General features: G+C 42.5%; 1 protein-coding gene across 1 annotated transcript in view; it reads right to left on the reverse strand.

The window, feature by feature from the left end:
• Positions 1-475: 475 nt before the first annotated feature.
• cntn3a.2 (contactin 3a, tandem duplicate 2) overlaps positions 476-22,478 on the reverse strand; it is a 107,625-nt gene continuing 85,622 nt past the window's right edge. The window contains exons 16-22 of the mRNA XM_051662873.1: positions 16,010-16,080; positions 15,478-15,712; positions 9,569-9,678; positions 8,970-9,156; positions 7,850-7,962; positions 7,316-7,481; positions 476-1,239 (exon numbers count right to left, since the gene is read on the reverse strand). Coding sequence (XP_051518833.1) covers positions 1,139-1,239; positions 7,316-7,481; positions 7,850-7,962; positions 8,970-9,156; positions 9,569-9,678; positions 15,478-15,712; positions 16,010-16,080 — 983 coding nt within the window. The 3' untranslated portion in view covers positions 476-1,138. The remainder of the gene's footprint in view (positions 1,240-7,315; positions 7,482-7,849; positions 7,963-8,969; positions 9,157-9,568; positions 9,679-15,477; positions 15,713-16,009; positions 16,081-22,478) is intronic.

Here is a 22,478-nt window from a genome sequence, read left to right on the forward strand (position 1 = left end):
TGTCTTTGCCATGTTGTATTGACTTAAAAGTCCAACATGTTCCCTTGGGTCGTAATAATTACATGATTCATAATACACAAATAACAGACGACAAGGCTGTACATACCACTGATGGCATATCATACTTCTATATAGCTGTGTGTTTACAATGTAAATGTAACCATCTCCTGCTGTTAACACAGTTCAAATAGCACAAATCCAGTTATCACAAAACCTCCATAATGTGACTGTATAATAATGTAACATTGTGAAAATCATGAATACAGGCTCTCAGATGCAACATGGTGCCTGAAGCAAATAAATATAAGCCTTATGTATACTAAAACATAGATAAGGCACAGAGACAACTCTTGAACAAGTAACTGAACTGGTAAGCAAAGGCAGAAAGGGATAGTTCAACCCAAAAAAAAAAATGAAAATTATGTAATTATTTACTAACCCTCGTGTCGTTCCAAACCCCTATGACTTTTTTCCCCTGTGAAGTGCAAAAGGTGTTGTTAGGCAGAATGTTAGCCTCAATTGCCATTCAGTTTCATTTTATGGCAAAGAGCAGTGCTAACATTCTTCAAAATTTCTCCTCTTGTGTTCCATGTAAGAAAGAAAGTCATACGGGGTTAGAACAACATGAGAGTGAGTAAATGATGTCAGAATTTTCTTTTTGGGGTGAATTAACCCTTTAACGATCCCGATAATTACAAAAGAATCACAAGTTTAACAAACAATAGCTTAATAACTACTAAAAAAAGATGTAAACAACTTTGGCATGTACATGGAAGTAAGGCATTTGTTCTGAGAAATCATGAAATTGGGATCTTAGTGCAGTTATAGGAGTCATCCCTCCTCTTTCACCAGTACGTTTCAAAAACCTTCGGCTAAAACCTTGTTAGATTCTCGGATTACTTTCAAGGAGACAATGATACACTGTACATAACATGCAGATGAAATCCAACCACAGTGACGCTGTCGTTTTCCTGTCATGCTTCTCAAATGCATCGCCAGGCATCGGCTCAGATAACTATGGAAAGATGGATCAATAGTTTTGCCTAAAAAGCATTTTGGTGCACCTGTCCGATGGTTCCATAGCGCGGAAGAGCACGGGCAATCAACCCGGTCAGAGGATGTTCAATCCTTCAGATTGTTAACACAAAGCTGGTCTCACTGTCGATAATGCAATAATAGAAAGCAAGGAGATGGGGATGGTATTGGGTCTCCAGGCTCTGGATCCTCGTACACTCATACCTGGAACGTAGAAAAAAAAATGTAAAGGCACCAGTTCTTCTGAAACTGATTAACTTGCAATATATGAATACAAATAGGCTAGCAAACATAACAGCAATAAAGAAAGGCATCACTGGGAATTGAAGGGTGAAATTAACGCTGGGGCTTTCTATCACAGCTTTATTAGTGCTTAGCTCTAAATCTGCCTACAGGTGGACAGTCTTGTACTCTGAGTGGGTTTACATTGACTTCCCAATAGTCCTCTATTTTAACTACTCAACTGAGCTATTTTGCATGATAATACAATGAAAGTACCCATACATTAATGTTTGTTGGTGTAACGTAATATAATGTGATGTGAATAAAAATAGTTTTATTCAATTGAAAAGTTTTTATTAATCTGACAATCAACCTGACAAATGATGATGTACCAACAAAAGTAAATTGTATTGGTTAGATCTTCAACAGGGGGTCTGCAACCCCAATAGGGTCTGCCAATTATTTGTTAACCTCATTTAACTAAAATACAATATTAAGTTGACTTTGAAGCTAAATGCTTCATGGTCTTTTCTACATGTTTACATGTAATGTATATGAATTATATGGCTGTACATCATTAATGATTATTTCAATGGTTTTGCAATGTAAGCATTATAACAAAGTACCAGTATGTAAATACAAACATAAATAAGTTATTGTAGGCCCGGCTCAAAATGCAACTCTAAATTGTATGCAATATGTAACGGAGGGGAGGTCCCTGCTCTATGTCTCTATCTACCAAGGGGCCGTTGGCCTGAAAAGTTGAAGACCCCTTGGTTACATCGAGTAGAAACAGATCACTGAGGTAACCATTCCAGGTTATAACTTTGCTTTTTGGGCAGTGGTGGCTCAGCGGTTAAGGCTCTGGGTTACTGATCAGAAGGTTGGGGGTTCAAGCCCCAGCACTACCAAGATGCCACTGTTGGGCCCTTGACCCTATCTGCTCCAGGGGTACTGTATCATGGCTGACCCTGCACTCTGACCCCAGCTTAGCTGGGATATGTGAAAAAAAAAGAATTTCACTGTATATGTGCAAATGTGTGATAAATGATTATAATGAACTCAATTAAGTCTCTTGAGCTGTGAAAGAGCATACTCTGAGCAATAACATCTTCCTCTGGGCAGTCTAGTGCTCTGAGTGAGTTTACATCGACTTCCCAGTAGAAGCTAGCTGAGCAGTTTTCCCTCTAAACATAAATAACTAATTAATGCTACAGGAGGCTATAAAACCATGTGGTTGGCACTGCTAATAATTTCCAATATTAACAACCAAAAAAAGCCACTCCTTTGCTTTTTTCATGAAAACTGGTCATTGTAGAGCATCAGATGAAAAATGTGAATAATAAGCCACAGAGAACAGTCTTCCCTTGCAGTTTCATCAGACTGTGATGTTGTATTCATGGGGGACCCGAGACGAACGGGCAGAGATAGATGGTGAGAGCTTGGGCTAGTTAATATAGATCAGACTGCTTAGCCCAGTGGAGAATAAAAGGTGTACAAGGAGGACACGTCAAATCAGTGAGAACTCGTTTAGAGAGTCGCATTAGACTCTGCAGGCTGCAGAAAAAGAGAACATCTACGTTGCAAACTGCACCTGCGCTATTGACTTGAGGGAATGAGAGGAGAACATTATGAGGTCAACTGTGCATTGTTTATTTTATAGGGGCCTGTGCTTTTTAATATCCCTTTGACACTGAATGTTTATCTTTTACATCATGGCCTTCAAAATACGAGGGCAGAGGAACACGTTTTGCATGTGTCTGTGGGTTCAACTCAGATGTATGGAGATCATAAGGTTGTGTAGCTGATATAATCGATTTGATTTTAACTCATTCACCCAGAGGAAATTATATTGCTCAGAGGCTGCTCTTTCATAGCTCAGGAAACATGATAAAGTTCTCAGTTATGTTTAACCCTTGGATGTTCGTAATGATCAAGTCTCTAATTTGGGTAACACTTTATTTGGATGGTCCCAAGTAGATATTTAACTGACTATAAGTGACTTATCAAGTGACTTATCAACTGGCTTGCTATAGCTAGTAAACAGTGTTTCAACAAACATTCAGTAGACTATCAATAGTCTGCATAACAGCAGCAAAATAACAGCTTATCGACTGACCTGCTATAGCTAGTAAACAGTGTTTCAACAAACATTCATTAGACTTTCAGTAGCCTGTATATAGATCTATATTAATGACCTACTTACATTATTGTTGAGAACATCAGTTCATTAAAAGGTCATTAATAAAGATCTATATAAGTCACTTATAGTCAGTTAAATATCTACTTGGGACCATCCAAATAAAGTGTTACCCTACTTTGAACCTGCCAGACCAAATTTATCCATTTGTTATCTCCAATTTAAAAAGCTTGCAATAAAGGCTCTGTTTGCTCTATCTACCTACTTTTAGTCTTAGATCATTCCACTAGATGGCAGAGAACACAATAAAAATATTTTTTTTCTGTATCACCTTTTAGTGTGACTCTGCCTATAGACATCCAGCCTTTTTTGGGAAGCAAAGAACCTCAGCTTTGCAATGTTGTATAACATTTCATCATCAATAGTCAGGAACATATTCAAATGCTGATTTGTTGTTAATACCTTTTTTGCCTAACTGCATTTTTTTCCTAGACATTTGAGACATAACATATTTACCCAGACAATCTGAGAGACAAGTAAAAATAGACTAATTTTGTAGAAAACAATCTAATGTAAGAGCTGATATAGAGTAGGGCTGCACAATTAATTGGAAAAATAATAGAGATTACAATTACAATTACAGCTGTCGCAATTATATAAGGAACACCACCTGCAACTCAACCCAGCAAAGACTGAGCTCCTCATCTTTCCAGCCAACCCTGCTCTTGAACACAACATCACTGTGCAGCTGGGTGCAACTACAGTAATGCCTTCCAAAATGGTCAGAAATCTAGGGGTAACCATCGACAACAAACTAAATTTCACAGACCACATCTCAAAAACCACAAGATCATGTAGATTTACACTCTACAATATCAGGAAGATAAGACCCTTCCTCTCTGAACATGCCACACAACTGCTTGTCCAGTCACTTGTCATAACCAGATTGGACTACTGTAACGCTCTCATTGCAGGCCTCCCTGCATGTGCAATTAGACCCCTGCAAATGATCCAGAATGCAGCAGCACGTCTGGTCTTTAATGCACCAAAGAGAGCGCATATTACACCACTCCTCATCTCTCTCCACTGGCTGGCGGTTGATGCACGTATCAAATTCAAGGCTCTGATGCTGGCATACAGAACAGTCACTGGGTCTGCTCCAGCATACCTAAAATCATTTATGCAGAGCTACGCACCCACTAGAAGCCTGCGGTCGGCTAAGGAACGTCGCCTTGTTGTACCAACACAAAGAGGCACCAAAACACTTTCCCAGACTTTTAGCTTCATCGTACCACGTTGGTGGAATGACCTTCCCAACTCCATCCGTGAAGCTGACTCACTCTCTGTCCTCAAAAAACAACTAAAAACACATCTTTTCCATGAGCACTTAACCGGTCATTAAAAAAAAAAAAAAAAAAAAAAAAATTCTTGTTGCAATTTAATCTGTTTTGAATGCTATTCTGATGCTAGTGAAACTTTGTAATATGGCACTTTTCATACCACTGTCTCCTTAAGATGATTCACTTATGTCTTTCTCTTTTGTAAGTTGCTTTGGATAAAAGCATCTGCCAAATGAATAAATGTAAATGTAAATGTAAATAATCATAAAAAGTATCAATTACAGCATTCCATTTCACAGTCCCATTGCGCCAAAATTGTCTGTTTACAAAATGTTTTCGGCCATTGTGAGCATGAATGCAGAAGCAAATCTGACATGTTTAAATCAGTTTAAAGACATATCAATAATGCTCAATATCTAAATTATACTGTGAAAAATTTATTCAATACATGACTGACACTTTATTTTACATGCAATTAAAATATTAAAGCAATTCAGGAACATACACTGATGAGCCAAAACATTATGACCACTGAAAGGAGAAGCGAATAACGTTGATCATCTTCTAACAAGGCCACATGTCAAGGTCTGGGTAGATTAGATGGTAAGCGAACAATCAGTTCATGTAGTCAACATGTTAAATGCTGGAGAAATGGGCAGGAGTAAAGACCTGAGAGACTTTTACAAGGGCCAAATTGTTATGGCCAGATGACTGAGTCAGAGCATCTCTGAAACGGCAAGGCTTGTGTGGTGCTCCTGGTCAGCAGTGGTGATTACCTACTGACAATGTTCCGAGGAGTGACAAACCACAAACCGGTGAAAGGGTGTTGGGCGCCCAAGGCTCATCGATGTGTGAGGGCAAAGAAGGCTATCCTATCTGATCCGAACCGACTGAAGGTCTACTGTGGCACAGGTCACAGAAAATTGTAATGATGGTTACGGGAGAAATGTGTCACAACACACAGTGCATCGCATCCTGTTGCGTATGGGGCTGCGGAGACACAGACCGGTCAGAGTGCCCATGATGACCCCTGTCCACCGTCGAAAGTGCCTACAATGGGCATGTGAGCATCAGAACTGGACCTTGGAGCAGTGGAAGAAGATTGCCTGGTCAGATGAGTCCTGTTTTCTTTACATCACATGGACGGCCGTGTACGTGTGCGCCATTTACCTGGGGAAGTGATGGCACCAGGATGCACTGTGGGAAGACAGCAAGCCGGTGGAAGGAGTGTGATGCTCTGGGCAATGTTCTGCTGGAAATCCTGGGTCCGGCCATTCATGTGGACGTCAATTTGGCACCTGCCACCTACCTAAATATTTTTGGAGACCAGGTACACCCCTTCATGGCAATGATATTCCCTGATGGCAGTAGCCTGTTTCAGCAGGATAATGCGCCCTGCCACACTGCACACATTGTTTGGGAATGGTTTGAGGAACATGATGAAGAGTTCAAGGTGTTGCCCTGGCTTACAAATTCCCCAGATCTCAATCCAATTGAGTATCTGTGGGATGTGCTTTGACGGCTCCACCACGCAATTTACAGGACTTGAAGGATCTGCTGCTAATGTCTTGGTGCCAGATACCACAGGACACCTTCAGGGGTCTTGTAGAGTCCATGCCTCAGCGGATCGGCACTGTTTTTGTGGCATGCGGAGGACCAGGTGGTCATAATGTTTAGGCTCATCAGTGTAGTTCTCAAGTTGTTTTGATGCATAACCTACATAAAGAATATGTCATGCAACTGCCCCACACAAAATAAGTATTTTAATGTAAATTCTATTAATCAAAATGAATAATCACAATTACAATATGAAAGGAAATAATCTGCAAATATGATTTTCGTCATAATCGTGCAGCCCTAATATAGTGGCTATTTGGGGCTTACAAAAGCAGTGATTGGAGCAGATATGAGACTTTTGTTTATTAACTTTTAATTCACAATTTCACTTTGAAATACTTTTGATGATTATTCAAACAAAATCCAATAACTAATAACTTTAATTTGCATTTATTCAAACATTTTTACAGGTGTTTATTTGTTTACTACATCTTATTTTAACATTTTGAACATTTAATAAACATAAAATGAACACTGAATTAACAGCAAAAGAACTTTTGAACAAATTAATATCAATAAAAAATCTTGTGTTTGCATTTGTGTCTCTTGTCAATGAGTGTTAGTGGGTTTGTGTGTGTGTGTGTGTGTGTGTGTGTGTATGTATGTATGAATGTATTCATTTATGTAGTATGTACAGTATGTGTGTGTGTGAGAGTGTGTATGTATGGATGCATTTATGTATGTATGTGTGTATGTACATATGTGTGAATGTTTGAAAATCTAGAGAAGACAAATGTGAGATTACTAAGGTATTTTTTTCAGGAGAAAGATCTGAGAAGCAGGAAACAAAAGTCTCCATTTAATATTATTTATGTGTAGGAGAAACAATCGAGATGTTAAAAAGGTCTCCTTAGTGATTCTTCTTTCAAGTGGGCAGATTTAATTAATTACATTTAATAAAGTGTAATAGTTTGCAATTAGATTAAATTAACAATGTTTATTAAGAATAGTGTGATCTTACTAAGTTTATGGATGTTGATGGGTTCGGTGGCCATGCCCTCTCCACCATCACTCAGTGCTCGGATCTGAATCATGTAATCATCATCGGCGGGTAAAGTGAGCTCCACTGAGGTCAGGTTTGTTGTTATTGTGTTAATTTCTTTATGTCTGTTCCTTCTGTATGAAACCTGTTAGAGAACAAAAGAAAGAGGTGCTAACAACCACTTACCTGTATTCAGTGTGATCTATTTAAGTTGGTAAGGGAAATACAATCAAATTATCACACACAGAGGGGTATTGCAGTGTTTAGTAGCAGAGCTGGTGTTTCTGCTGCACTGTATCGCATTTATTTTCTATATTTGCAGCAGAAATTAGTTTTATTTTTAATTTCTGTTCCTACTAATGTGGGTAATCTTGCAAAAAGAGAAGTAAAAATTTGCATTTTATTGTCAATGTTTTCTTAAATGACTGAGGGAAAAGAACAAGCTAATGGGATTATGTGAATATAATTCCCTATGGTTCAGCTCTGAGGTTTGCATTGCTGGGAAGCACTTACTTGATACCCAGTAACCTCTGACTCCATTTCCAGAGAAATGACAGACTCCCAATGAACAGTAAGCTTAGAGCCAATCAGGTTCCACTCCACATTCAAAGGTGGTTGCCCTGGCGCTGAAGGGAAAACACAGCTCATAAGTTACATGTGATTGACATCACAGAGAATGGCTGGAGAGCTGCCTTGCTACCAGACTAAAGCCATAATATAAACTGGCCACAAAAGTTTTTGGACAGTTAAAATGTATCAATGACATTGCATTAATTAAAAAAAAAAACCATGTGGCATCTGCAAACAAATGGTTCAATACTTTTTCTCAGGAATAAGTGTACTTTTCTTAACTCTTCAAGAGTTGTTTGGATCATTAAAAGTGCGCATTCCATAACACAGATAGAGCCAGACCTGAATGCAAGTTTATAGTGGATAGTGAAGAACTACACCTCTCCTGAAATGCAGGTACCCACTTTTGGGAAGTGCTTTGTCCAGTACGGAGGCTGAAGGTCAAGTACATCCTCAAGAGCATCTCAATGTAGCCGATGTTTCTTTTATTCAAATATATCATTATTTGCTTATTGCCATAACCTTTATTACATTAATGTATTACCAAGATTTTATAAACAACTGCATTACCTACACCAGAAGCTTATACTATTATATTTGGCTATTGGTTAACATTAATGTACATAAAAAAACAACAACCACATTATTGCAGAGGTACAACAAGTTACTACCTTTGAATAAAAGACTACGAAAACAGCATGTTTTTCTTTGAAATAATGAATTATAAGATCAGGAATGTGTATTAAGAAATTAAATAGGGTCCATTTTGATTTCATGTTTCTACTTATAAAAATAAATGCCACTTGATTTGATATTTTGCATTCATTTGCAATGGCCATTGTATTTGACTTAAATCTAAGCATGATCGTTTTGATATTGTTCTTTATCCTGTTGAATACAATAAAATGGATTAAACATATATATAAAAAAAAATAAAAAAAAAAAAGCAAAATGCAAATATTTGTTGGAGAAAGAGAGGATAATACTGTTTCATATATACTATATCTACAAAGGCTAGGCTTTAAAGGCTTTTGGTTTTATGAATTTTTGTGTGCATACTCACGGGACTTCTTGGTGGTCACATTGATGGTGGGTGAGAGAGGGCCAGTGCCCGCCGTGTTGAAAGCACTCACTGTTAGGAAATACTGAGTGTATGCTCTCAGATCACTGATGTTAACCTTGTTCTGATTAGCAGACACTCTGACTTTGCCCATGGTCTCTGGTTTTGTATCATCCTCCCAGTACACCACCTGATTTCAAGAGCAATGGAGAGAAAGCACAGGCTGTTTCTAAAGCCTCGGGGACATAACACTGTGGTGCCATTATGTTCAATGCAATAGAATTATTATACAGGACTACTTCACTTTCTTCCACACAGTGGGTTTGTGGTGACATGGATGAAAAGTTTCAGAACGGAATATGTAATGTGTTTTCAATGTCCTCAAAAAGGATCACAAACAGCCATTTCTCTTATGCTGTATAGAAGGCCTCCCATGCATAAGATAAGAACAGGGTACCCTATTCTTATTTTCAAATGGAGCATTTCCATGGGTACAGAGAGAACTTTGAGGTGCAGTGTGGGAGATGAAAGCCTCTGACAGAACCTATGGTGCATTTCAAAACCGGACAGAGAGTCATTTCCATTTAGACGGAGGGACCCACCTCGTAGCCCAACACTCTTTCTGGAGAAATAGTGAGAATATTCCAGCTCACTTTAATTTCAGTGGCAGAAATGCTTTTGGCCCACACTCCACCTGGAACACCACTGGGCTCTGAATGTAAAGATAAAAGGAGAAAAAGGTGAGTACAGAAATAAGAGAAGAGAAGACATAGGATGAGAAGAGAAGAGACGAAACAAGACTAAAAGAGATGAGATGAGCAAACTGGAAACAGGAATACATGAGACAAGACTAGAAGAGATGATAAGGGAAGAGACAAGAAATATGAGAAGAGAAGAGGTAAGAAGAGGAAGTGACAGGAAGAGAAGACACAAAATGAGATGAGAAGACAAGAGACAAGGAGACAAGACAAGAAGGGGTGGGACGAGACGAAAAAAGCAAGTAAAAAGAAGGCACAAGATGAGATGTGTAGACGAGATAAGAAGACACAAGACATGAAGAGAAGATGAGAAGAGAGGAGAAGAGGTGAGAAGAGAAGATACAAGACGAGAGAGAAGACAAGAGACGAGGAGACACAAGACGAGAAGAGGCAAGAAGAGAAGAGAAGGGAAGACACAAGATTTTATTAGACAAGAAGAGAAGAAAGAGGAAGAGGTGAGAAGATGAGACAAGAAGACACAAGAAGTGAAGAGAAGACAAGAAGGGAGGAGAGTAGGTGAGTAGAGAAGACACAAGACGAGAGGAGAAGACAAGAGATGAGAAGAGGCAAGAAGAGAAGAGAAGGGAAGACAAGAAGAGAAAAAAGGGAAGAGGTGAGTAGAGAAGATGAGATGAGATAAGAAGACACAAGAAGTGAAGACAACACAAGAAGGGAGGAGAGGAGGTGAGAAGGGAAGACACAAGATGAGAGAGAAGACAACAGATGAGAAGAGGTGAGAAGAGAAGATACAAGACGAGAGAGAAGACAAGAGACGAGGAGACACAAGACGAGAAGAGGCAAGAAGAGAAGAGAAGGGAAGACACAAGATTTTATTAGACAAGAAGAGAAGAAAGAGGAAGAGGTGAGAAGATGAGACAAGAAGACACAAGAAGTGAAGAGAAGACAAGAAGGGAGGAGAGTAGGTGAGTAGAGAAGACACAAGACGAGAGGAGAAGACAAGAGATGAGAAGAGGCAAGAAGAGAAGAGAAGGGAAGACAAGAAGAGAAAAAAGGGAAGAGGTGAGTAGAGAAGATGAGATGAGATAAGAAGACACAAGAAGTGAAGACAACACAAGAAGGGAGGAGAGGAGGTGAGAAGGGAAGACACAAGATGAGAGAGAAGACAACAGATGAGAAGAGGTGAGAAGAGAAGATACAAGACGAGAGAGAAGACAAGAGACGAGGAGACACAAGACGAGAAGAGGCAAGAAGAGAAGAGAAGGGAAGACACAAGATTTTATTAGACAAGAAGAGAAGAAAGAGGAACAGGTGAGAAGATGAGACAAGAAGACACAAGAAGTGAAGAGAAGACAAGAAGGGAGGAGAGTAGGTGAGTAGAGAAGACACAAGACGAGAGGAGAAGACAAGAGATGAGAAGAGGCAAGAAGAGAAGAGAAGGGAAGACAAGAAGAGAAAAAAGGGAAGAGGTGAGTAGAGAAGATGAGATGAGATAAGAAGACACAAGAAGTGAAGACAACACAAGAAGGGAGGAGAGGAGGTGAGAAGGGAAGACACAAGATGAGAGAGAAGACAACAGATGAGAAGACACAAGATGAGAAGAGGCAAGAAGAGAACAGAAGGGAAGACACAATATTTTATGAGACAAGAAAAGAGAGGAGAAGAGGTGAGAAGAGAAGATGAGAAGACACAAGAAGTGAAGAGAAGACAAGAAGGGAGGAGACGACAGAGAAGATAAGAGATGAGAAGAGGCAAGAAGAGAAGAGAAGGGAAGACAAAAGATGATATGAGACAAGACGAGAAGATAGGAGAAGAGAAGACAAGAGATAAGAAGACACAAGTCGAGAAGAGGTGAGAAGAAAATAAAACACAAGAAGAGAGAAGACAAAAGAAGAGAAGATACAAGAAGAGATGACTAGACAAGAGATGAGAAAACACAAGTCAAGACAAGAAGACAAGATTAGAAGAGAGGAGAAGAGGTGAGAAGAGAAGACACATGAAGAGATGACTAGACAAGAGACAATATGACAAGATTAGAAGAGAGGAGAAGAGGTCAGAAGAGAAGACACAAGACGAAAAGAGAAGACAAGAAGACACGATAAGTAGAGGTGAGAAGAGAAGACACAGGACAAGAAGAAGCAAAAAGATACAAAAAGTGAAGACACAAGATGAGATAAGACAAGAGATAAGAAACAAGTTGAGAAAAGATGAGAAGAGGTGAGAAGGGAAGACGCAAGAAGAAATGAGTAGACAAGAGGAAAGAAGACACAAGAAGAGAAGAGATGAGAAGAGAAGAGAGAAGAAGAGTTGAAAAGAGAAGACACGACAAGAGACGAGGAGACAAGATGAGAAAAGAGAAGAGGTGAGAAGAGAAGAAACAAGACAAAATGAGGCAAAAAGAGATGACACAAGAAGAGCTGAAAAGACAACAGATAAGACACAAGAGAAGACGAAAGGAGGCGAGTAGAGTAGACACAAGAAGAAATTAGAAGACATGAGATGAGAAGACAAGAGACAAGAAGACACAAGACAAAAAGAGGCACGAAGAAATGAGACAGGAATACACAAATTGAGATAAAACACAAGAGGTGAGAAGAGAAGACACAAAAAGAGAAGAGAAGACAAGAGATGAGAAGACACAAGAAGAGAAAATGCTAGAAGAGAAAAAAGACAAGAACAGATGAGAAGACAAGAGATGAGAAGACAAAAGATGACACGAAAAGATGCTAGAGGAGAAGACACAAGGAAAATAGAGTAGACAAGAGACAAGAAGACCCAAGACCAGAAGAAAGACGGGATGAGAAGACAAGAGATGAGAAGACTAGGGTTGGGAACCAAGAACCGGTTAAATACCAGAACCGTATGATTTTCATGACTTTCAATTCCATTAATTCTCATGTGCAATTTTCCACACATGCAGGCTGAATACTTAACTAAAATACTCTGACAGTGTTTCCTGCTTCCTGTACGAATTACTCTTATGAACTGGTCATTTTGAATCTATAGTGCAAAACATCCGACACTTCCGGTATGATCTTATTACTGAAAAAATGACTCTCATGAGCCGGTTCTTTTTAGAGAATCAAAATCACATACATACATCATTAAGAGTGGTTACTGAATTTATCTTATACTGATGCGCAACTTGAAATAATATAAGAACAGTTGAAGTAACAAACTTAATAAAACTGTCTCTGGAACTGTTACTTTTTATATTTAATGTGGTGCTTCAGACCTATGGGACTTCAATCAGGCAGTGCAGTTATTAACTGCTTGTTAATATGACAATATGAAGTTAAAGATACACACGTGTTTAATGAATGAATTATATATGTTATCACATTTATTGTTTGCTTAATTTTATCTATTATATCTATATCATATATATATATATATATATATATATATATATATATATATATATAAGTTAGGATCAATTATTGGATTGCATTTATGCCTCTAAAAAGTATGCAAACATATATTACATTTATATCTGGTTTGTTATATCTGCTTTGCAGAAATCTGAAATGTTCTTATCATTTGGCAATAGGCTGCTGTGGGCAGTAAATGCAATAAGAATTGTATTTCTTATTTCGACTAATTCTTCCTCAAAAGCACAGAAAGAATCATTAAGAGGAACCAGAATTGGTAAAAGGAATCAGAATCTAAACTGGAATCATCAAATTCCTAATGATTCCCATCACTATGAAGACACAAGACAAGAAGACAACAGAAGAGAGGACACAAGACTAGAAGAGACGAGAAGAGCCGAGAAGAGAAGAGACAAGAAGAGAAGATTATGTCCTTCATTACAATAGCAAGTGGAAAAATGAAAGCAAGACTGTTGCAAAATCTCTGGAAAATGTAAATGACTGGCCTTTATTTTAAAGGGATAGCTGAGTGACACAAAAAAACATTATCTGTACAGAAATTCAATTAATGCTGTTGCTTACTGACAGAACACTGTCTGCCCGTCACTCTATGCTGTAATAGCTAATATCAAACTGGCAATAAAGGACCCATCTGAAGTCACACTGTCATTCTAACTACTAAAAGAATGCCACAGTGGTATTTTAAATACTGAGCATACCACTCAAAGGTTTTAGAGCTAAAATCACCTGACATTTACAAGCAAAACATGGCAAACAGATGTGCTTTGCTTTGTAATTGCTATAAAAATACTTTTGTTTTTGCGTCACGGTTTTCTGGACATTTTGTAAAGTACTAATATAGTTCTTCTTGATGATTTCAGGCAAATTATGACTAATGTTGATTTGAAAAGAAAAGTTGCCATCCATAATGTTGTGTGTTACCCCATGAAGTATTTCCTTTGATAACTGCTATAAATTTAAAAATGGTAATCATTAGTGATTTTATGAGATCTATTACAAACTTCATGACGTCTTATTTACATGTGAAGCTAACATGTCCATAATCGGTAAATAATTTACTCTGAAACTGTAGCTGTAGACTATTAACAGCCTAAATCGTCAGACTTATTTAAAGTGCTGTTTGTGTGCCGGTTCACTATATTATTTTATGTTGCATCATAAAAGCATATATTGCAAAAGACTGTGCTCATAAGGCATAATTTACAGGGCAGTTTCACCATGTTTTCTGCTTGAGTTCAGTGTGTGACGCAGAGCAAAATAGCATAGAAAATCTACGGTCCTGCTACACATGCAGTGTGAATACTGCAACCTGTTAATATGTGCATCAAAATGAACATGCGGCACTTACGTGCCGGAGATGTGAAATGTGTGAAACACAGTAGGTATTTAGAATTAAGAATGTTCTCTTTAAGCTGCATGTAAAAAAGCATTGGTAAAGGAATTGATTATGACCTCATCCTCGGTTTTTTAAAAGAACACAGTTTTAAGCACCTAACAAGGAAACAAGGGCTTTGTTCAGATAGGCAGCACAAATCAAACTCAAATTTGTTTAGCTGATTGTAGTCTAAACAGCAAAAAGCACATGAAAACCCATTTTTACAATTCCAATTGTGACTACATCCATATATGGTTTGAAATTGGATAAAAATCAGATTTTTTGAAATGCGTTTCAGTCTGAATGTTCAAATTGGATTTCATTTATTTTTTTCATATTTGTTTTGTTCATCATTCGATATGGTGTTTAATGTCATACACAATGTCTACAGCTGTGTCTGAGCTCATGCTCACATGTGCCATTCATGTATTGAATAGCAAATAAGTGAACGAGTAAACGTTTTTGGACATATGCAGTATGCATGAAAGTGTAAATACAGCAATGCCTCTGACACTTACAGTATGTCGTCTGATGCACCTTATGAGTTCAGCACCATGGCGAGATGTCATGAATGTAAAACATTTTCAGTTTTCCATTCTGATAGCTACTCTTATATATTTTTGGCACCCTGCTATCGCCTCAGGTCATTACTATGGCAACCGATGTAGATAACAGATATTTTCTACAGTCAACATACGGATCCAATTTCATCACTTAAAAAATGACCTTATTGGATTTAAAAACAAATCAGATTTATGTGCTGTGTGACAAAAGCCAAGGGTTTCCAGGAACTTAACAATAACCACTAACAACGACTGCCAAATTCTTAGCAAAAAGAAAAAGGCTGGTCTTTTACTTTTTTAATATTCATATGTGACAAGCCAAACTAAAATATAGGCTTTTTAAGGTTTGTACCAGTAGAAGTGCCTTGGACTATCATTCCTCTACAGGCAATGGTTAAAAAAAAGCTTTAGTTTCCTTCTATTGTAACTTTTTTGTGCTGATTTTAATCCAATTTACAATCTCACCATTCTCAGCTGAGAACACAATGGTGATGGGGCTGAATGGTCCCTGGCCTTTGGTGTTGTAGGCACCCACTTTCACATTAAAAGGTGAAAAGGGTGGAATGCTCTCATTCCGGTACACGAAACGGGACTGCCCTGGTACGGAGGTGACGGCGTGTGTCCAGTTGACCTCTCCTAGCGGCCGTAAAGCAATGATGTAACCAAAACCGTCTCCATTTTGTAGTTCCTCAGGCACAGGCTGGGAGGGAAACAAAAAACTGTAGTGATATTAAAACATACAGACCAAGTTCACACCCAGAGCCATTCAAAATCCCATGCTGTTTTGGCAAAGAGACGCAGGCTCTCAAAAGCACAAATGAGCTGCTTTCTAATATACAACCAGATCTGAATTGAATGCCATTATGGGACTAAAGGGCCCAGATGGAAAACAAGCTTGGCTTTGACTGAAGTAATAAACACCCCCATTCAATTCCATTTAATTAGCCAAAACTATTACCTCGCGCAGAGGGAGTGATAATGTAGACAGATGACTTACCTCCCATGTTATTACTAACTCTGACTTGGAGCCACCCCCACCTCCGACATCGGCGGGGGCTGTATCAGGAACTGCGAACAGGAAAAGAAAGAAAAAAAAAAGAAACATTTTCAGAACAGAAGATGTATAGATGCATGGCCTGGCTTTCTTGTTTCTTTTCTTTTTTTGACTTTCCTTCTTGTATTCAAATTATCAATATCAAATTAAACAAAGCACCAGTCCCTTAGCAACTGCTTTTAAAGCTTTTGTGGGCAGTGTCTGAGTTAACTGGCTTTGTTGCTCATGAATTATCCATTTTTCAAAAGTCTCTTCACAATAACACAACCAGAATTTGTTCCATGATGCACAAGAAGAAAAAAAAAGAGCCACTCAAGCACTAAATGCACCAAAATGGATTGCTTAATCATGAGATATTTGAAATATACAGGCACTAAGAACCAAGGGCATAGGAACAATTTGCAAAATGAGGGGGGAAAACTTATTAAAAACCTTATCAACCTGGCTCATGAATTTTAACTAGGTGATGTAACGTTCCCCCAATAGTTGTAACTGATTTGATGAAAAGCAGGTAAGTCTCTGCAGGTAAGTGTGCGTTCGTTTTGTCATTTGTTCTTCTGCCGCTTCAACCGGTTGGCAGAGGCTTCTGTTTGGACTTAAAGTTGTCGTTTTATGTGGCTGGCTAAACAAATGTTATTTTCACTGTGGCCAAGCAAAACAAAGCTTTAAAAATATAGATTATTTCCTAAAAAGTGTGGAATTTCTAAAAGTGTTATAATGGTTAAAGGGACAGTTCACCCCATGTCATCTACTCACCCTAATGCCATCCCAGATGTGTATGAATTTCTTTCTTCTGCAGAACACAAAAATATTTCAGCTCTGTAGGTCCATATAATGCAAGTGAATGGTGACCAAAACTTTGAAGGTCCAAAAAGCACTTAAAGTCAACATAAATGTAATCCATAAGACTCCAGTGGTTTAATATATGTCTTCAGAAGTGATATGATAGATGTGGGTGAGAAACAGATAAATATTTAAGTCAGTTTTTACTATAAATTCTCCTCCCTGCTCAGTAGGTGACAATATGCACAATGATTGTGAACCACCAAAAACAAAAGAAGAAGAATGTGGAGTGAAAGTGGAGATTTATAATAAAAAAAATACTTAAAAACTGATCAGTTTCTCAACCACACTTATCATATTGCTTCTGAAGATATGGATTTAACCACCGGAGTCATATGGATTAATTTAATGCTGCCTTCCTATGCTTTTTGGACCTTCAAAGTTCTGGTCACCATTCAATTGCATTGTATGGACCTACAGAGCTGAGATTCCCTATCTGTCACTCACTCGACATTGTGTCGAGACACCTCTGGTATTTGATAAAAGGCCAATGAAAATTGGCGAGTGGTATTTGCATGCCACTCCCTGGACATATGGGTATAAAAGGAGCTGGTATGCAACCACTTATTCAGATTTTCTCTTCGGAGCCGAACGGTCGATGTCTACTGAGCTGACTGTTCAATCACCTCTGCTGGATCTGACGGCGCATTTCAGCGGCTTCTCCCTCCTCTGCACTGGTGCACTGCAGAGAACGCCCCTAGGTGCTTCAGCAGAAAAAGAGAGTATATTTTCCTGAAAGAGTATATTTCTCTAAAAGAGCGGCACACACGGAACGTCTTTTTAAAGATGCATCTTTTTAAAGATGCCTTTCCGATTATGTGTTATTCCTGGTTGCGGTCGTTACCTCTCATCTTCAGATAGTCACGATCGCTGTCTTTCGTGTCTGGGCGCGACCCACATGGAGGCAGCGTTCGTGGATGGGTCTTGTCCTCACTGCGAGAACATGACCATGGCAACGTTGTGGTCGTGGCTTGCATTCGTAAGAAAGCAAGACACCCCAGCGGCTCCCCGCCTCGGTCCTTCTACCTACGGGTTTGTGGCCAGCGCGGCTAGCACTGGGGGCGATTTGGGGACCCCAATGGGACCGCCTCCGCTGGGTATCCCCCCGTGGACCTCCCATTCCCCAGCACGCTTGTCTGCCCCGATCGGGCTTCCAGATGAGTCCGTCGGCTCGTCTCACAGCGAGTTTGACCTCTTGTTCGGAGCCCGTGAAGCTGATGTGCTCTCGAGCGCAGCATCGGAGAGTGGGCTTGTCCAGCTGGACGCAGAAGCCTCAGCTGGGCTCCCCCCTTCGGGGACGATTGCCCAGTCACAGGCTGATGCAGAGATGATGGACATGCTTTCCCGGGCGGCCGCGAGCGTCGGGCTAGAGTGGAACCCTCCGCTCTCCCCTGAACCCTCGCGGCTCGATGATTGGTTCCTGGGTCCGTGACGCCGCTCAAAGCAGCAACGCCCCACTCCAGTGCCTTTCTTCCTGGAAGTGCATGAGGAGTTGACAAAATTGTCGAAGGCACTTGTTACTGCCCAGTCCCTATTTCTCAGTTCCCCCGCCCTCACTACCCTGCCCGCAGAGCGCCGCCACCTGGCGCAGACACCCAAAGCTCCTGTCCAAGCCCTGTAGGTTCACGTCGTCCCTGACGGCCAAAGCCTACAGCGCTACTGGACAGCCGCCTCTGCCCTGCACGCCATGGCTCTCCTGCAGGTCCACCAAGACAAGCCGCTAAAAGAACTGCATGAGGGTAGTTCCTCCCCCAGATCTGATGCAGGAACTGCGCTCGGCGATGAAGTCTCTCGGGCGGAAGATGTCCACATTAGTCGTCCAGGAGCGCTACCTTTGTCTCAACCTGGTCGAGATGGGTGAGGCCAACAAGACACGGTTCCTTGCTGCCCCTATCTCCCAGGCTGGCCTATTCGGCGACACCGTCGAGGACTGTTTCGACAGTGTTCTCGATGGTGAAGCAGCAGACGGAGGCTATCCGGCATATTCTGCCCCGGCGCGGCTCAAGATCCCACACCCTGTCTGCTCGTCGCTGAGGGAGCCCCCCTCCGGCTCCGCCACAGCCCGCCCCTTTGGCCTGGCCCCGGCGTGGAGCCCACCGCAGGAAGCAGATGCCACCCGTCTCATGGCCGGCTGCCAAGAACCCACAAAGGTCATCAAAGTGCCCCTGAGACGGCGACCCAGGGTCGACGAAACCCACTGCACTGGAGCTGGTAGTAAGACAACTCCATCCCCCGGTGGATGGCAGAGTGGAGAATCTTTTGTTGCCTTTTCATTTGATTTCGCCGCATGCCCAAGTGGCTGCGATACCCAACAGTTCAGCAAAAGAGCGGTTTCCTCCTTCCCTGGATCACATACCAGGTGTGCACGGTCATCATCACGACCACCGTCCACCTTTTTTCCTTGCAGGATTGGCGCTCCAGCGGTGGTCTCCCTGCCCCTGCGCGCCCAGCTGTGGCACACATCCACCCCCGATGTGACAGTCTCCACGGGTTGCGAGGACAGGCCTCTTCCTTCCCCATCCCAGGCTGTTCCGCGGGTGGTCACAAGGAGCCAGGTAAGTGCTTCGATGTCCCTAGACTCAGCACGGCCACGACAGGGTGTGGCACCTCGACCTCCGCCTTGCCGCGAGGCCCCATCTGCCGGTACATTCGACGACATTGTCCCTATGGTCCCCCTCGCGCAGAACTTGGATGCATGGCTTGCACTTTCCAATCCATCGCTATGGCTGGTCCGGACTGTCCGACTCGGCTACGTGATTCAGTTCGCCAGGCGTCCGTCCAGGTTCAGTGGTATCCATTTCACCTTGGTGAAAGACGAAAACGCTGCTACCTTGCGTGCGGAGATTGCCACCCTTCTACGGGAGGGTGCGATAGAACCTGTCCCTCCAGCAGAGATGAAGAAGGGGTTTCACAGTCCCTACTTCATTGTACCGATAAAAGGCGGTGGGTTGCGGCCAATCTTGGACCTGCGAGTACTGAACAGGGCTTTACACAGACTCCCGTTCAAGATGCAAACGCAAAAACGCATTCTGGCGAGTGTCCGGCATCAAGATTGGTTCGTGGCGGTAGATCTGAAGGACGCGTACTTTCACGTCTCGATTCTACCTCAACACAGACCCTTCCTCCGGTTTGCATTCCAGGGTCAGGCGTATCATTACAAGGTCCTCCCTTTCGGCCTCTCCTTGTCCCCTCGTGTCTTCACGAAGGTCGCAGAGGCAGCTCTTGCCCTGTTAAGGGAGGTTGGCATTCACATTCTCAACAATCTCGACGATTGGCTAATCCTAGCTCATTCTCGGGACATGTTGTATGCACACAGGGACTTGGTGATCTCGCACCTCAGTCGATTAGGGCTTCGGGTCAACTGGGAAAAGAGCAAGCTCCTCCCGGTTCAGAGCATCTCTTTTCTCGGTTTGGAGTTGGACTCAGTCTCATTGACAGCGCGCCTCACGAACGAGCATGCACAGTCGGTGCTGACTTTTTTGAAGGCGTTCAAACAGAAAACAGCGGTTCCACTGAAACTCTTTCAGAGGCTCCTGGGACATATGGCATCCTCAGCGGTGGCCACCCCACTCGGGTTTATGCATATGAGACCGCTTCAGCACTGGCTTCAGACTCGAGTCCCGAGAAGGGCATGATGCCAAGGGACACATCACGTGGCCATCACGCCGGTCTGTCACCGTCATTTCAGTCCTTGGACCGACCTTTCATTTCTATGGGCAGGTGTTCCCCTAGAGGAGGTCTCCAGGCACGTCGTGGTCACGACAGATGCCTCCAAAACGGGCTGGGGCGCTGTCTGCAACAGGCACGCAGCCGCTGGCTTATGGATGGGCCCGCGGCTGTGTTGGCACATCAACTGCCTCGAGTTGCTGGCAATTCTGCTCGCCCTGTGGAGGTTCCAGCCATTGATCCAGGGCAAGCACGTGTTAGTTCGGACAGACAACACAACAACAGTAGCATATATCAACCGCCAAGGCGGTCTGCGCTCTCGTTGCATGTCACAACTCGCCTGCAGTCTCCTCCTCTGGAGTCAGCAGCACTTCAAGTTGCTGCGAGCCACTCACAGCGGACGGGCTGTCACGGCAGGTTACCCTCAGGGGAGAGTGGAGACTCCACCCTCAGGTGGTCCAGCTGATTTGGAGTCGATTTGGACAGGCACAGGTAGACCTGTTCGCCTCCCAAGAATCCTCACACTGCCCGCTCTGGTACGCCCTGACTGAGGCACCTCTCGGCATAGACGCGCTGGCACACAGCTGGCCCCCTGGCCTGCGCAAATATGCGTTTCCCCCAGTGAGCCTACTTGCACAGACTCTGTGCAAGGTCAGTGAGGACAAGGAGCAGGTCAACCTGGTAGCATCCTACTGGCCCACCCAGACGTGGTTCTCGGAACTCATGCTCCTCGCGACAGCCCCCCCCCCGGCGAATTCCCCTGAGGAAGGACCTTCTTCCTCAGGGACGGGGCACCATCTGGCACTCGCAACCAGACCTCTGGAATCTCCATGTCTGGCACCTGGACGGGATGCGGAAGACCTAAGTGGTCTACCACCCGCGGTGGTAGACACGATCACTCAGGCTAGGGCCCCCTTCTCGAGGAGCCTGTATGCCTTTAAGTGGCGTCTGTTTGCTAAGTGGTGTTCTTCCCGACAGGAAGACCCCCAGAGATGCGCAGTCAGATTGGTGCTTTTCTTCCTGCAGGAGAGGTTGGAAGGGCAGCTGTCCCCTTCCACTTTGAAGGTGTACGTTGCTGCTATAGCAGAACACCACGACACAGTGGACGGTAAGTCCTTAGGGAAGCACGACCTGATCATCAGGTTCCTGAGAGGCGCCAGGAGGCTGAACCCCTCCAGACCACGCCTCGTTCCCTCATGGGACCTCTCTGTAGTTATTCAGAGTCTACAGAGAGCCCCCTTTGAGCCTTTGCAGTCAGCCAAGCTTAAGGCACTCTCCTTAAGACTGCCCTCCTTACTGCGCTCATTTCCATCAAGAGGGTAGGAGACCTGCAAGCGTTCTCTGTCAGCGAAACGTGCCTGGAGTTTGGTCCGGGCTAACCTCATGAGATCTTGAGACCCCGACCGGGCTATGTGCCCAAGGTTCCCACGACCCCTTTTAGGGACCAGGTGGTGAACCTGCCAGCACTGCCCCAGGAGGAGGCAGACCCAGCCCTGTCGTTGCTGTGTCCGGTGTGCACTTTACGCATCTATTTGGATCGCACACAGTGCTTTAGAATCTCTGAGCAGCTCTTTGTCTGCTTTGGTGCACAGCGGAAAGGAAGCACTGTCTCCAAGCAGAGGATCGCCCACTGGCTCATTGACACCATAACTATGGCATATCTCTTGTGTAACTTGTGTAACCTCCGTTCCCTGATGGAGGAAACGAGGCGTTGTGTCCCTCTTGCCACAACGCTGAACTACCCGCTGAAATGGCCGGACCTTATATCGGCTCCTTAGCATAAATCCTGAATGAGTGGTTGCACACCAGCTCCTTTTATACCCGTATGTCCGGGGGAGTGGCATGCAAATACCACTCGCCAATTTTCATTGGCCTTTTATTAAAGACCAGAGGTGTCTCGGGC

Source organism: Myxocyprinus asiaticus, chromosome 29 (genome assembly GCF_019703515.2).
Source record: "Myxocyprinus asiaticus isolate MX2 ecotype Aquarium Trade chromosome 29, UBuf_Myxa_2, whole genome shotgun sequence".
Taxonomy (NCBI): domain Eukaryota; kingdom Metazoa; phylum Chordata; class Actinopteri; order Cypriniformes; family Catostomidae; genus Myxocyprinus; species Myxocyprinus asiaticus.